Source organism: Oreochromis niloticus, linkage group LG18 (genome assembly GCF_001858045.2).
Source record: "Oreochromis niloticus isolate F11D_XX linkage group LG18, O_niloticus_UMD_NMBU, whole genome shotgun sequence".
Taxonomy (NCBI): domain Eukaryota; kingdom Metazoa; phylum Chordata; class Actinopteri; order Cichliformes; family Cichlidae; genus Oreochromis; species Oreochromis niloticus.
Window position 1 is genome coordinate 26,042,244 of NC_031982.2, and position 16,843 is coordinate 26,059,086.

Here is a 16,843-nt window from a genome sequence, read left to right on the forward strand (position 1 = left end):
TGCGTAATTGCATCTGAAACAAAAATGATGCACTCTCGTAAACTTTAAATGCAGTCATTATAAGTACATAGATTTGTGTGCTGGATTGTGGGCACACCATTTTGAACACGATGACCGAGATGGACATCGCAGTTAATTGGTTCAAGATTTCCTGAACTGAAGTCTGGGCTCTAACACAAGGATGTTTTTTTTGAAAGGAAATGAAAATTATAAGGAGTTTTAAAGACATTTTAAGTAGCTAATTTTGCACAATATTGGTGAGAAATTTTAATGGGAACATGGAAAGATAATTAAAGACATTAATATTCAACATGATACCGCTCTCTTTCTGCATCGCTCTATATAACGTCCTCCTTATCAGTGCACAAAAGGGGAGCATTTTAAACATCATTACTCATAATCACTTACAGCTGCAAAAGGCCACATAATAATGCGTCGTTAACCAATTTTCAAATGTTCATTACCTAATTGCAGATGATAAATACTGACTTTTTAATACAGTAAAACAAATAAATACCCGGAGTTAAATCCATTTTCAAATTTGAGATGTTTCTACTGGCTTACTGTGCCAATTTATGGACCATAAGCTGAAGCCAAACAGCTGGTACTAAAATAATAAAAATGAGAGATTTGTAGCTCCCTAAAAGTTGATTTTATTCACCTGGACGCAGCGTTTTCAGTGGGAGAAACGTTTCGTCACTCATCCAAGTGACTTCTTCAGTCTCAGCTGGCTGCAGGTTCCCAAATCTTATAAACAGTACATTTGCACAGTGACTGAAACTAGCACCACTGAAGGAACAATGGGCTGGGAGACTGGTTCCTTGATCATTAATATGCAAATTCTCATGACGATTGATCAACAACCACTGATCAAAGACCACTGATCAATGGCCATGAGTACCAGTCACAGAGAGTTGGGGAATGGCTGCAATCACAGCATTGTAAGATGGTGACAGATGTACCCTTAGGGCCCCCTCCTCGATTCAGAGATGGTCTTTCCCTTTTCATGTAAATGGCCTCCTTGACTCCGCGCTCAAACCAGCGTTCCTCCCTGTCCAGGATGTGTACATCCTCATCATTGAAAGAGTCTCCACTGGCCTGTAGGTGTGAATAGACTGCAGAGTCCTGGCCTGAGGAGGTAGCTCTTCTGTGTTGTGCCATCTGCTTCACCAGAGGTTGTTTGGTTTCCCCGATGTATAAATCCTGGCAATCCTCCTGGCACTTAACAGGGTACGCTATGTTACTCTGTTTGTGTCTGGACCAATTTTTGGCGCAATTTTGGGGGTTTAAAAGCCACAGAGACACTGTGTTTAACTGTTCCGATACTCCTAAAACATACGGGATCACTACGGGTTTTTGCTGAGCTTTCTTTAGGTGCCGTCCCAGCAGATTTGTAGACACTTGTGAGTTGATAATTATGCTGTGTACCATTTATATAAATGGTATAAAAGTAAAAGTCTCAATTTAAACCAAATTTTTTTTTACCTGTTGTCCATGTCCAGCATCGCAGCGAGCGGTCTTCAGAAACAGTGAAGAATTGAGGGACTCTTTCCTTGCAAACAACCCCATGAATCGCACCGCTGTGACCGCGAAACGTGCTAAAGTGCTCCACCTGGAAATAAACAGACATATCTAGTCAGTGAGAAAAATACAACTGAAGAAGCAGCAGAACACTTTAAAAATTCAGAGGATTTTTTTTATTTGTTTGAGAGACCTGTAAGGGTTTCCAAAATTTCACTGTGCCATCATCAGACGCTGTAAAAACGGACATTTCTTCTGACTTCACTTCCTTCCCTTTGTCTTAAAAACAAAGAGTGGGCTTAGAAATATCAAATATTAATTTCAAAATATGCAGTATTAACTCACTACAGTGTACTGAATGATGGAAAGAGGAGGAGACTGTGTGTGTAATCAGTTCACAGCATGTTTTCTCAGGAGTGGTACCTGTATTTGGGAGGAGAGAGCAGTGGTGTATGCGTGTCACGTGAGCAGAAATATGGCAGATTTCAGTGTTTGTTTCCCACTTCCAGACATGCAGTGCCCCCTCTGCACAGCTGGCTATCACATACTGTCCCTGCACACAGAAAACACCACAAAGCAGGTCAACACAGAAGACAACTGAAGAAGACAATTAAACACTTCTTTACAGTGTACACAATTTATAGAGCTTGTTTACTAAAAGCTGCATAAGTGACTCACCAGACAGCAGACAGAGGTAAGTGGACTTGTCCAGGAGATTTCCCTCAGACACTGCCCAGCCTGAAGGTCCCACAAACAAAGTCTGCCATCGTTTGAAGAGCTTAACTGGAACAAAAACAAAAAAACAAATTTTTGAAAGCACTTGTATGTTACTTAAATGTAATTATCAGATATGCGTGTCTGTGCATTGCTCCCATACAGTATGGGTGCAACTTGCCCTCCAAGCTTGCTAGCCCTAGCCTTAGCTGATAAATTAACACTCCATCTGCTTATGCAAATATGGCCACTTTAGGCTCAAAAAACAAGGAAAAACAGAAAATTAGTTTAAAAAAAAACCAACCAAACACAGACCCCACCCATCCAAACAACAACAACAACAACAACAACAACAACAAAACAACCCAAACATGCACAGCAACCTTCTTCGATACACTGTTTATTAACTAAATGAGCCAAATTTTTCCATAAAACCTTTCTACAATGTAGCTGTACAGCATTGCTTGACTAAGTTTTTTTTTATTATTTTTTTTAAATTGAAAGATTTGACCATACACAGTTTAACTATCATGAATACAGTACATACGACTAAAGAATTTTTACATGAAATCTTGTGATGCCACCTGTTGCCTGTCTTTAGTTGCCCTGTTGAATTTGATCTTGTTGTGCTGTGAGGTAGCAGTGCAATATGGAGTCAGGTGTGAGACGTTTTAGCACCAATGACACTAAAAAGGGGAGAAAAATTTCAAAGCTCATAACCCTGATAAGGATCAGGCATAGGCCACTATTTATATTTTTCTTTCCACTGGCTTACAATAACTGTGATTGTAGTAAAGGACAAAGGACACTTGTTTGGTTGGTCTCGACATGCCCCCATCCCCATTTTAATATAACATCACAGCTTTATATATATAATTATTTTGATCCCTTGGCTGTGGGCCACAGATCCCACTTTCAGAACCACTGGTTTATGAAACAAACAAAATATTTAAAAAAAAAAAAAAAGAAAGAAAGAAAGAAGGGGAAAAAAAACAACAACAACAAAAACAAAAACAAAAAAACCACCCACCACACAGTCTGGAGTCCAAACGCAGCCTGTGATCCAGTCTCGGTGAGCATGAGGCAAAGTCTTAGAACGAACAGCAGGAGCAGTCACATCCCACACCATCAGAGCCTGAAACAATCAAATGTTTATGATAACAGGTGAAGAGAAAATCAATGTAGCTCTCTCCAGAGGTGGAATATAACAAGTGCATTTAATCAGCTACTGTTAGTGTTTATGTACTTTATTTTTCTGCATTCCACAGTGAAACACTACACTTTTAATTACACTACATGAGTTTTAGGCAAGGCAAGGCAAGGCAAGTTTATTTATATAGCACAATTCAACAGCAAAGTGATTCAAAGTGCTTTATAGAGACATTAAAAAACAATAAATAAAAAGCATGATTTAAGCATGTTTTAGTTACCTTATAAGGTAATTTAAGTGTACCAAAAAATCTCACATGTTTAACTCCATGATAAAGGCACATATGCACACTTTGCCAAATTGGGCAGTATCCCTAATCTGAATCTATGAAGCACTGCAACTACATGATATTATTATTATTTTGTTTTTAAGTAAGAATAAACCAGAATTCATGATTTCACCTTCTCAAATGAGACAATGTTCTCCCCCCTCTAATACTGATTTCATAGTTGTAACCTTTTATTGAGGTACTCTCAGGAGGTTCAACAAAATAAGCACTGGTTTCACGTCTCTGGGTAACTGTGATGGCATTTCTCAACATTTTCTGAAAGCTGAAGGGGGAAAAAATCTGCCAATTCCTTCCATTAGCACAGGTACCTGATCTTTTCCACCAGACAGCAGCTGTGCACCATCTGGACTGAAAGCCAGACACGTGACTCCTCCATTATGGCCCCTCAGTATTGAATTTGGCTGGATCGGAGGGTCACAGGTCAGATCAGACAATAACCACAGCCCAATGGTAAAGTCATCTAATTCAAAGAGCAACATTATAAAACATTTTTAGACATAATTCAAACTGACTGGAACTTGAGGAACTTTTGATAATGCATCACTACCACCAATCATACCTACCTGAAGCTGTCGCCAGGTACGTGGAGTTTTGTGCGAGTGCCTGGATGGTGCCCGATTGCACACCAAACACTCCCACCATTTCCAGGACTTCCTTCATTCCCTCCTCTTCTTCTTTTCTCTTCCACACTCGCAGACATTTGTCACTTCCTCCAGACACCAGCAGATCAGTGTCGGTCTGCTCTGCTTCTAAAACGACCCACAGCATGCACGGTACAGACACGTCCAGGTCCACGGAGGCCCAAAGCTTCTCACCTGAAAAATTAATTTTTGTTACAGTTGGTTTCTTTAATAGTGCCCACACTTATTCCAGAGAGCAAGGAAGGAAAACACCTAGAGGAGATGCTTTGAATTTTAATGCAAGAGATGTCTTTTTTGAGCCACTGGCCCCACTTTATATATACATATCTATCTCTATCCATCTCACACACACACACACACACACACACACACTTTCTTCTAGTGATTCCATCTGGTAAACATTTGTGAAACATTCGTAGCTCATAACACACCTGATCTGAGGCTGAAAAGTTTGATGCCATCAGCGTGGTATCCCACAGCAACATAGTCTCCATTCACAGCCACACACAGAGCAGCAGGCTGAGACGTTACAGCCTTTAGCTTTTTCAGAGGAGGTTCCTGCATCCACTAAAAAAAAAAGAAAAAAAAAAGAAACATGAACATGAATATGCTAAAAGAGGGCATCTGCACTAGAACATGTAGAACTACATGAATATATGAATGAACAGGTTTTTCCTTTAATAGAGCCCCACCTTAACACTTAACATCATCAGTACAAGATCCTTGTAAATGTGCAGCATCATTAAAGTCAAAGGTGGTCCAGCAAAATATTAGAACTTACATCATCGCATTTTAATGCAGTGACAGAACGTCCAAGTCCTCCAGACCAGAGGTTGAGCTGTTTGAACAGAAAAAACAGAAATGGGAGGTGGTGATGATTAGCTTTATGATCACTGAAATCTTTGTTTGTGAGAAGATGCTGGTGGCTGTTCCTGCACTGACTTTCACCTGATAACTGCACTATGACTGCTTCAGAGGTGGTGCTTTTTGAGGTCGTTTTTGAGAAAATAAACAGCAGTGTCAAATCAGTTACCTCAGAGAGATCAGAAAACAACCAAAGGCCATCTCCAAACGTTGATTCTGTTCTTCTGGACGTAGAGTTTTCTGAAAACTCTACGTCCAGAAGAACAGAATCAACGTTTGGCGATTTACTTACCTGGATGATTGAGAATGCATCAAGACGTTTTAAACCAAAGGCTATGTTATACAAAATCAAATGGTGATTAAAATAAGCAACATTTGAAGGGAAAAGCAGAAGCTTTATTATGTGGTGACTGATGCCTCACCATGTGATCAGAGCCAGCGCTCAGAAGCATGGATCCTTCCTCCAGGAAGGTGAGGGACTCTGTGGCTTCACAGTGAGCCTGGAAACATCCCACACAGGTAGAGGTAGGCACTGACCACACCCTCACCTCCCCAGACATGGAGCCAGAGCAGAGCATGGAGGAGTAGGGAGAAAAAGAGAGACTGCGCACTGATCGTGTGTGGCCGCACAGGGACTGATGGAGAGAGAGAGAAACAGTGAGTGCATTATCTGAAATACTTCTTCTTTCAGCTGTTCTTTATTAATAATAATAATAATAATAATAATAATAATAATAATAATAACAATAACAATAACAACAACAACAACGATAAAACTTTCAAAAAAGCCCTCTTCTGCTAAAAAACTGGTCCAACACAAACATAAATTAAAAATAAATATCTCCGTTTCAATAGACCACACCCCCTTTTGTAGACACATCTTTTCATTGGTTCCGATATTCCATACTTCAGTTATATTTATGGTCCAATTTTTTTTTCTCCCGTAGATTTTTAGCAGAACTGATTTATGTATTTTTAACATACATTCATTGTGAAAATGAAATAACATGCAACATTCAGCAGTATTGAGCTCACTGTTAGTTTTTTATTCTTGAGCCAGTTCCACATGATCACATTTCCATTCCAACAGCCAGCAGCCAGAAAGTGACCCTTAGGGTCAAAGGTCACACAGTTCATAGGGCTTCTGCTGAGCACGGAGGACACTTCAGTACCTTTATCAGAAGACCACACCTGAAGAGCAGAAACAGGTTTGGTTAATATAGTGAAAGAACGATGTCAAACCTGGCACTGCAGCATCAGGCTGTAAACCATAATAAAGCAGCTGCACGAATGACTAACAACACATCCCAGCTTAATCATCACTTTCACCCTCAGGGAGACAGACTAGAGTTGGAGAACAATTTCAACTTCCAATGATTAGGAAAAAAAGAAAGCAAAGTTACTTTTTTATGCAACTGTATCTACATTAGGGCTGCTCAACTTTGGCAAAACTCATAATCATAAGTGTTGAACATTATTATACACAGACACTGGAAAAATAGTGGACATATTACACCTTTCTCTGAACCTTAATTACAACCTAGCTGATACTGAAGATTATTTCTTTCAATGAACACTCTACAAAACTAAATTACATAACACTGTTTGTTTTTGATCCACATGGGCTGGCATTCCTGAGGCCCTATTTCAAATGATACTGAATCAAGAAAGAAGTCGAGGCAGAAAAACAAAAACATGAAGAGTTTTCTTTTTAGTGTTACTTTAATCATGAAGTCGAGGGAAACCGTGGCGAGGTGCTTCTTGTCTGCAGTGACATCACTTCCTGTTATCATATTAGTGTGGCCATCAATAAGAGCAGTCCTACACAAACACAAGTAAAATGATTTTAAAGATTCGGTGCTATATTTGGAAAGTTTTAAATCTAAACCTTTCTTTTAACCCTTCTCTCACCTGCATCCATTTTCAATGTCCCACACTTCTATTCGCCCATCAAATGAGGTGGTAGCAAGACGTCCGTCCTTCAGGAAGACACAGCTTGAGATGCCGTCACAGCTGCTGATCAGAGACTTCACCTCCTGCTCGCAGCCAGGAGAAAGTACATATTAGACATTTTTAAAGGCTTCTTATTCTCAGCAAGTGTGACAGCACATTATTTATGTATTAATTCATTTTTGTTTAATCAGGGTAGAAAATGTCTCAGCTAGAAAAAAAACAACAAACGCACAAAGTTCACATTAATGACAATAAATATCAACTGGAAATTAACTACACACAAACATGGACAATGACTCCAGTCTGCTACTGATCTCACAAATTCAAAGCATGAATACAAGCTGCAGAGTTAATCCATAACATTATAAAATGTGTTTGTACCCGTCCAGTCTGCGTGTGGATGAAATGCAGAGTTCCCTCTCCGGTGCCAACCACCATCATCTGGTCATCCTGGCTCACAACCAGAGAGGTGGGCTCCGAGGGGAAGGTCGACAGCAGCTCGCTGAGTTCAGGAGTTAAAACGCACAAGAATTTCAACACAATAAAACAATATGGACTATATTATCCAACATAAATACATATTATTTGTTTTGTACTTCTGCTGGTATTACTGATCCCACAAGTACATTTACCATTTCCTATAATATGAGCATCTACAATTTACAGTATACACTGCAGAAAAGATGCAGAAAGATGATTTTTTTTTGTTTGTTTTTTTGTTAAAGTAAAAGCGCCCATAAAAATATGTACTCTTGGACAACAGGCAAAAAGTCTTCACGAATTAAAAAAAAAAAAGTTCAGTTGGTGACCTCTAGTGGTCAGGAGATACCATCAAGTTCTGCAAAGCTACTGCAGAAACATGGCAGAGCAACACAATGGACTTTCCTTTCTTTTTAGAGGATTAGACCCCAGTTAACACAGAATTATCAACCTTATCTTCAATTTCTGTATAAAATATACAGCAGGGGAAGGGGAACTCCAGGCCTAAAGGGCCGGTGTCCTACAGGTTTTAGATGTGTCCTGTATCCAACACAGCTGATTTAAATGGCTAAATTACCTCCTCAACATGTCTTGAAGTTGTTCAGAGGCCTGGTGATGAACTAATCATTTGATTCAGGTGTGTTGAGCCAGGGTGATATCTAAATTCTGCAAGACACCAGCTCTCAAGGCCTGGAGTTCCCCATCCCTGCTTTAAAGTATGACTTCTACAAGCGAGCGCATGCATGCATGCATGCAAGCAAGCAAGCAAGCAAGCAAGCAAGAAAGCAAGCAAGCAAGAAAGAATTTATTTATTTCGAACATGCAAATATAATTGAAATAACAACAGAAAAAAAAAACAAACTTAAAAATCATCAAGTTTTCATGTATACATCTATGTCTACAGAATGCGTGTGCTCGAAAAGGAGTAGGATGAAGTTTACACTTTTCTTGTTCCTACCCCCTTATTTCAAATTTCATTGCTTACAAATCCATATCCAGGATTCAGCATTATTTGATCATATATGGTTAACTATATACAAGTCTAACACATCTAACATACACAAATAAAACCATTTTCAGCACGTAAACCAGAACAACAACAAACTACATTTTTACATAAACTAATCACCCTGTCTATAACACCCGCTTAACCTCTGAGCTTATTTAATATCTATGTGACAAACATCTTAATGAACACTTAAGGTTGGGTTACTCAGGCCTTGATCTATAAAAAAAATGAGGACACAATGAGACAACTCAGTCACTGAGAGGAAGATTTCATATATTCATGCAATTTATTATTTTTGAACAATCGTGTGAATTTTTGTATTGATGTACTTGTCTTGATTTCATCTGTACAGGTGTTCCACACACTAACTCCTCTGACTGTAATGCTCTGATATTTTACATTTGTCCTTACTACTGGCTTGCTGAACATAAGGATTCCTCTCAGGTCATGAGTATTTGGTCTTATTTGGAACAAGTTCTGAATGTTGTGGGGCAAAGATTTATTCACTGCTTTGTACATTGTTTGCGCAGTTCTGAGGTCAACCAAATCTTTAAATTTGAGAATATTTAATTTGATAAAAAGTGAATTTGATGGTTCTCTTGAAGTAGTTTTATTTATTATCCTTATTGCTCTTTTTTGCAGAATGTATATTGGATGGGTGTGTGTCTTATACGTTCATGTTCATGTTGGTGCTAAACCTTTACTCTTAATGTCTTTTTAAAGTGCTGCATGACCACTTTTATTACAGTAAGAGACATCAAGAACTCTTCTACTGACTTCTACTAACAATAAAAAAAACCAAATCACCTTGAAGGAAAACCCCTTACCTGATTTCTTCACCATCCCTGTTCCCGTCAATGTTCAGACACTCAATTACCCGCACTCCTCCTTTGCCCACCATGCCTTTTCCCCAGGTGTTAGCAGAGGTCTCTTGAGGTTCATTGAGGGCCTGCTGAATGAAAAGAGCTGGCCAGGAGGAGAGTGTGGAGGCATGACGCCGCAAGAAATTACGGCAATCGTTTAAATTGTCCTGGACGGCAGCTGAGGGGACAAAAAGAAACTGGAATGAATAAAACAAACACCTGGCAAGGATTTGTGGGTAAAGTACTGTTAAGCACTTACATGATGGTGCAGACTCTTGCTTCTTATCTGCAGAAATTACAGGATATAAATATCAGGAATTTTTGAGGAGTGTAATCTCAAAAAACACATTTTAAAATATGAACAGCTGCACACAGAAGCGGTGTGAAAAATTAAAAGGAAACCCCCCTAACAGGCTTCAGAAAGTTACTCACCATACCAGCTGTATGTCTCTAGGAGGTGGTGCAGGAAGCCGTGGCGCACATTAGCATAAAGGAAATAATAGCTGGAAAGCAGGAAAGAAAGTTCCTCCAGTTGTCCACTTTGAATCTAAACAAAGCCAAACAAAAGCAGTGAGAAGTTAAAATCTTCAAGAAATATCAACTGTAGCTACGATTCATAGAAGATTATGACTTAATACAATTTATTTTGCTTTATCTGCGGTAATTATAATAAATTACTGTAGTGGTTTTTTTGCTGAATTTTATTAATATTCATGTTGCGCAGCATGAATTAATGATGGAAGATTCCTAACCAGGCTAGAAGGCAGGTGCATGATAGAGTTGGCTTCACAATGAAGGAAGGTATTTTGACCCCGAGGGTCAGCTTGTGTCCACAGATGAGCTGTGGGGAAAAAAAAACCAAAAAAAAAACCCCACCGATACATTTACAGCGGTTTACACTCAGTGTACTAAAAGCCAATTATGCGTACTTTACCTGCCAGTGTGAGGTGAGCTCTGGTTTTGTCACTTTCTGTGGGGAGAAAAAAGTCCTCAAAGGCTCGCTTCACCTCTGGATTGGTTAATGCCAGCAGGTCGTCAGTGTTGTGGCAATGAGATGGACCAATCAGACTGCAGGAAAAGATTCAAGTGTAATGCTTATTTAAAACTTTGTAATATGTCTTAAAACTCTAAACACAATCGGATCAAAACCTGAGACAAAACTTAAAGGGAAGAAAAGGGAAAATAAAGGATATTGTTTATTCTTATTAATATCTGAGTTGTGAAGAAAGAGAATTCAAATAATTACATAATAACAATACGGTATTATCGATTACTAAAGAAATTCAAGAAACCACACAGACCACTGCCTCTTTTTCCATGAACACAAGGTAATATGTCATAAAACTTTAAATAATATGCGTATATGCTCTGGGCTTATACCTTTGTAAACTCTGTACTAAGCAGGTGAAGGTTGCCATAGGAATGCGTCCTTTGGGCTCTCTGGACAACTGCAGCACTTCCTGCCATGTGACCTGTCCATCCCGTGAAGACAAATCATTGCATGTGTTCAACACGGAGTACAACTCTCTCTCCTTCAGCCCTGTGGATAAAACGAAGGAAATGTTGAGGCAGAGTAGGTCACTTTACTTTACGCTCACTCCTCAAATCAGACTTCTGGCTAGAAGGAGTGTATAAACATTGATTGAGCTATTATACATACAAGATGAGTTTATTAAAGTTATTATTATTAAAAACAACAACAGCAACAAGTTTTTAAATAAGATTTCATGTTATTTGAGCTGTTTTCCAGAGGTCTGAGGCAACAACTATAAAAGGTACAATGCATTCAATGTGTATACAGCCAGGAAAAGATTTGTGTTTCTGTGTGTGGACAGAGCCTGTGAAACAGTTTAAGTGTGGAGTTGACACAGTATCCAAACATAAATAACCTCAAAAAGAGGTTATTAGGCGACTAATAGGATACAAAGAGAAAAAAGGTAAATTTCAGTGAATGTCTCTGTTTAGTAAGTTACTACTTCATATTTAGTTTACAATTAAATTTCCAAAGGTGGAGGTATTTAACTTTGATGAGTGGAGGTAAAAGTTATGGTGTTGTAAAAACATGATGATACAATAGTAATTTGTATTTTACACCGTGTATGTATTCTGTTATTTGAAATATGTATGTATGTTGTCACTGAAGTTCATATCAGTAATGAAGCTGGATAAATAATAAATGATAACTTATGGAGAAGGTGTTGGATTAAACACCTGCACTTCCTCCCACTCCTATTCTATATCTAAACCAAATCAGGATACATGGAGCGGTATGGGAGTGTATTCGGCTTCATTTTGTATAGTAGTTCTGTTAAAAAGACCTTTTATATATTGTTTACATGATCAAAATAAGTTGAAAACAACAACAGTACTAACACACAACAATGATAACAATAACAACATTTTTTATATATCAATTATAAAGTTATTGTGAATTCTCTGGGGATTATTCAAGGATAAATGTGCAGTTAACATATGATATTGGGACAGCAATCTTACCTGTGGTGCTGACAGTGAGTGTAGCCAGGGCCCAGCGGAGTCCCAGCATGCCTCTGTACTGTGAGCAGAGCCTCTGCAGGCTGTACTGCACCAGCTGTCTCAGAGACTGCGGCAAGTCCTGCAGGCTCTCCTTCAGCTAGGACGCAAACACAGAAGCCGCTTTCACACATGAACTCCAGACAATGATGTACAAAGTTGCCTTTTCTTAAATATAACATGCAACTAGCGTGTACATAGGAAGCCACCTCTGCACACAGGAGGAGGCAGGATAAAGGCCAAATGTGTAAACAATGAATTCTCCTGGCAGTTGGTTACTCTAGTGGACTACTGGACATCACATGGTATAAGGAGCCGGCAAGTTGAAGACCGTCTAATGTGGGAACAGATACTAGACAACTCCAAAAATTGGAGGCTGACAATGAAGTCTAAAGTCTAGAGGAAATGTATACCAAGCTAAATAATTAGCAGAACAGTTCATTTGCAGTCAAGCAGATCCTGCACTGGTCTGTTGTGGAAGAGAGAGCTGAGTGTGAATGTGGCGATTTACTGGTTAAATTACTTTTCTACCCACCTCCATGTTCCTACATGTAAAATTAAATAAATATTCAAGTATTTTAGTAATCTTCCACTAAACACTGTATTAATATTTCAGCATTTCTTTATTACCTTTATTGTAGTTACATGCTAGATTAGATTTTCACATAAATTAAAATACCAGAGAGAAGGAGGCCAAAGCAGTGAGTTCGAACCTTGTCAAAAGAAGCAAAGTTCCTCAGGTCTTCACAAGCTAGGTGCAGGTAAAGAGGACTGACTGCTCCCTTCTTGGATATTAGTGTCTGGAGCTGGAGACACACACACACACACACACACACACACACAAGCATAACATAGTGTAAAAATGGATATAAAAGACAAATTTAACCATCCAAAGAATGTTTTAAAGTCAAAGATATCATAAGACCTGGTTGTTAAAAGCAGAGTTGCTGAGTTTCTTGCCAAATGCATCCAGTTCCTTCTGAACGATCTCCTTTCGGTCTGGCAAGGTAAGCTGTCCCAGCGTAAACAGGAGCGTCCCTTTTTTCTTGGTTAGCGTTTGTAACAGAGCTGCTTTAGACGTGATGCTCACCACCAAACAGACACCCTGTTAAGACCAGGATTATTTGAGATTAACCGCGGTTAAAACTGAAACATAACCAAAGTAAACAAATGGATGAGCAGCCCTGCACATTACTCATATAAAAAAAAAAAAATGATGAAAACAGGGATGAAAAAAAATTGTAGTTTTTCGCCTGCACATAAGATTTCGTTTTTGCAGGTCATCAACTTTCAAATATTTTAATGCAAAATAACAGTTGTGCACACCAGAGAATAAAATGATCTATTTGATTAAGATGGGCTGTATCTGAACTTATAATAAGTAAAATTGCAGCAGGTCCCTTGAAATAAATGTATCTGAGTTGCAAATCTTTTCTATTTTTTTATGTGTGATGTAGCACCTTTTCTCCCCAGGTGACCCGTGGAAGCTGCTGTGGGATCCAATCAGAGCTGATCTGACCTCTGCCATCCTGGACAAGATCTACCCCATCAACTAGCAGCACCAGAGGTTTGTTCCTCTTCATATTACTTAATGTAGAGTGAAACTCTGACAGCAAATCTCTGAGAAAAGGAAAAAAAAAAAAAAAAAAAAAAATCGGTCATGAAACAGACAGCTGGAAACCACTGTAAGGGAACAGATTACATGACCAAAAAGTTACTTACTTATACGAGTGAGGAAAAGGTGATTCCTCCTCTGTGCCCTTTATCTTTCTAAGCCACCTAACAAGACACCGAAGGAGTTTTTCCACAGAGTGTGCTGATTGGCTGGCAGCTGTAGAGTAAGAGATTACATTGCAGACGAGGTTTTTCCTGGACTTAACTCCAGTCCTGAGGGCCTCAGCTAGAGCAGCCTGTGTGTGGAAACAATAAATATACATTTAGGCCAGAATATATTTGACCATATGAGCTCTAAATACCAGCTCAAAAGATGATGAATCAAATCGAAATAACAAACATAACATTACAAAAGGGATTTGCAACTTTCTAAATTAATTAAAATGACTTTCTGAAATCACCCTTTAGAACTTGTTCTTGTTTTTAATATAACTGTGTAAACATTACACAGGTTTTACTATATTATTGTTTATTTTTAAAATTGTATTACGCTTACTTATAAATGAGACATTTAGTCTCAATAGGATTACCTGTATAAAAAACAATAAACAATACAAAATAAATAAACAAATAAATAAACTACAAATAAAATGTCTCGATGCATGCTCAGTCATGAACAATGGGCTGTGAGGTCAGTTCTTTGGTCATTAATATGCAAATTGTCATGACCATTGATCAGCAACCACTGATCAAAGCCCATTGTCTATTATGTTTCTCTAATGCCATCCTCTAAAACAGCGGTCCCCAACCCCCAGGCCATGGACTGGTACAGGTCTGTGAGTCGTTTGGTATCGGGCCACGAGAGTTGAGGGTCGGGTGTGAAATTTATGGTTGTCAGGGTTTTTAAGGTTATTTTTTTAATCGTTTTTATCGTTAACTTGGTTTCCTTGGGTCTTTTCCCGTGTGTTATGAATAAATCTTCCTTTTTTTTGGTACCGGTACTGGTTTTACTTTGTTGTATTTATCAGCAACACCTTAAAGGCCGGTCCATGAAAATATTGTAGGACATATACCGGTCTGTGGCACAAAAAAGGTTGGGGACCGCTGCTCTAAAAAGCCTGTTTGGAAAATTAGCTGGAAAGTAAAGACTAAGTAAGTACGTGAACTCCAACACATTTCTTTTCATTTCCGTTCATCTGAAAATCTTAAGATGTTTGACCTCTTATGATAATTGGGATTGCCTGGTAGAGAGAATGAAACCTTTCCTTACCTAAAAGGTTACAGGTTACAAATCTAACCACGTGTTTTTGGAGTTTTTGAGCTTGAGTCTTTGAGAAGTGCACAAGATAATAACTGACTGTTGGCTTGTTATGCAACTTGGAGAGGAAACCACCAATCAATTAATCAATTAGTTACAAGCAAAAATGCCGGAAAATCTACCTCGTTCTAAAGCATTTAAAAAGTTCAGATGCCATACTTAATTTTGATGCCTTCATGTGGTGTTTCTTTCATTATGTCCACCTCCTACACGTGCAGCAGGTTAGAAGTCTTTCAGAAATTTACCATGAAGACAGTTTTGCCTTCTCCAGGTCCTGCCTCCACCACAATCATCCCTCCTTTGGTCTGGGCCTGCTCCACCAAATCCACAGCGTTAGACAGGAGCTTCGACCTGCCAAAAAACTGCCTCTGCATCGCCTCCTGGTGGACCTCCTGCTCAAACACCTCTGATGCAGCCTCAGCCTCCTCAGCCTCCTGTGAGATGTTTAATTATGAAGTGTTTTATTGAGCCGATTAGTAAGGTGCAGCATTGCAGAAAATCTAAGAATAAAGATACTGAAGTGGATCATATCAGAAGATTCTACCTCTACAAGCGAAATAGCTCATCAGAGCTTATCAGACTCACGTCGACAAACAGCTTTTTGACAGCCATCCAAAGGTCCTCCAGCACAGCCTTGCCAAAGTCCTCCAGGTTTTTCAGATATGGTTTCCCATCCACAACGCCTCCCCACTCACACGAATAACTATAACACAGGGAAAGTTAAAGCAAGTGAAATGTGGTTTCATTTCTTAAAGCTGAATGCTAACTGACTTTTTCAGGACTGAAAAGCATTGAAATATTTAATTTATCCAATAGAGATCAGAACAGAAACCTGGACATTTCCAGGTGACTTTGTTCATATAAAAGTCACCTTGTCTAATTTGACAATAATTAACATCAAACTTATCAGTTATTTATTATGGTCTGTGGGGTGAAACACATAAATAAGTAAAATACAACTGGTGCAATTTGCAGACCTTTTCCCTACCTGCTCATCTTTTAAGGCTTTTAACTTTGGTACAAACATAACATTTAAGACCAAAAAACAAAAGTAGAGAGCATACAGTGAAAGAGCATACTTTTAAACTACTTACTTAAATTATGGCTTTAGTGCTATAAGCATGTGAGTGATTGAGACAACTCACTTTTTCGTGACCTTGACATCACTGGACAAGAGTCTTCCCTTCAGAGAGGCCATTTTATGTGCAGCGTCACTTGATTCAGGAGCAAAATGTGATCTCCAAGCCACAGGAACTGAACTGAATACCAATAAAAATGCTGGATAAAGTAATGTAATGCATTTCTGCTGTTGGACTGCTATACTTAAATCAACCCCCCAAAACAAAAACCCAACATGTATAAAATGTAAAAAAACATCAAATTAAAATATTAAACTACATACTTGATGATGTTCGGATCTCTAAAGTAGCAAAGCATTCGCTGGTGTGCTACGTCGGGATAAAGAGCCTGAAACTGACGGATTTCCATCTCTGTGATGGACAGACCTGCTGGGGCTGAGGCCAGCTGCAAAGAATACATCATTCATCTTTCAGTTTAACTCAGATTTATAACTTAAAACAAAAGTCACACATTTATTGTTATGCTTGATGTTTTTGTCTCTAATGTTATGTGTTATGCACTACTACAGCACTTTAGGTTTTTTAACCTTCATGTAATCACTAATATGAATGTTCACTCGTTTCACAATAGTTATATAAAGTTATTAAACACCTATCAAAGTAACTATATTCAATGAAATTAATTACTGTGCTAATTTATCTCCTTGAGTCTGGTTCTGCTTGAGATTTTTTTCCCTGTTAAAAGGGAGTTTTTCT

The 16,843-nt window shown here is 38.7% G+C and overlaps 1 protein-coding gene across 2 annotated transcripts in view; it reads right to left on the bottom strand.

The window, feature by feature from the left end:
* LOC102080233 (telomerase-associated protein 1) overlaps nt 1-16,843 on the bottom strand; it is a 34,151-nt gene that overhangs the window by 4,014 nt on the left and 13,294 nt on the right. The window contains exons 20-48 of one of the 2 annotated variants that reach the window (XM_019347658.2): nt 16,411-16,532; nt 16,154-16,267; nt 15,594-15,711; nt 15,254-15,442; nt 13,799-13,986; nt 13,536-13,696; nt 13,002-13,183; nt 12,790-12,882; nt 12,041-12,176; nt 10,925-11,084; nt 10,479-10,612; nt 10,297-10,385; nt 9,977-10,091; nt 9,804-9,830; nt 9,509-9,722; nt 7,574-7,694; nt 7,151-7,275; nt 6,961-7,060; nt 6,275-6,430; nt 5,662-5,874; nt 5,157-5,213; nt 4,807-4,942; nt 4,298-4,549; nt 4,043-4,194; nt 3,266-3,370; nt 2,200-2,304; nt 1,945-2,074; nt 1,715-1,800; nt 1,486-1,612 (exon numbers count right to left, since the gene is read on the bottom strand). In XM_019347658.2, the coding sequence (XP_019203203.1) occupies nt 1,486-1,612; nt 1,715-1,800; nt 1,945-2,074; nt 2,200-2,304; nt 3,266-3,370; nt 4,043-4,194; nt 4,298-4,549; nt 4,807-4,942; nt 5,157-5,213; nt 5,662-5,874; nt 6,275-6,430; nt 6,961-7,060; nt 7,151-7,275; nt 7,574-7,694; nt 9,509-9,722; nt 9,804-9,830; nt 9,977-10,091; nt 10,297-10,385; nt 10,479-10,612; nt 10,925-11,084; nt 12,041-12,176; nt 12,790-12,882; nt 13,002-13,183; nt 13,536-13,696; nt 13,799-13,986; nt 15,254-15,442; nt 15,594-15,711; nt 16,154-16,267; nt 16,411-16,532 (3,907 nt within the window). The remainder of the gene's footprint in view (nt 1-1,485; nt 1,613-1,714; nt 1,801-1,944; nt 2,075-2,199; nt 2,305-3,265; nt 3,371-4,042; nt 4,195-4,297; nt 4,550-4,806; nt 4,943-5,156; nt 5,214-5,661; nt 5,875-6,274; nt 6,431-6,960; nt 7,061-7,150; nt 7,276-7,573; nt 7,695-9,508; nt 9,723-9,803; nt 9,831-9,976; nt 10,092-10,296; nt 10,386-10,478; nt 10,613-10,924; nt 11,085-12,040; nt 12,177-12,789; nt 12,883-13,001; nt 13,184-13,535; nt 13,697-13,798; nt 13,987-15,253; nt 15,443-15,593; nt 15,712-16,153; nt 16,268-16,410; nt 16,533-16,843) is intronic. The other variant, XM_019347659.2, reaches the window with a different exon arrangement.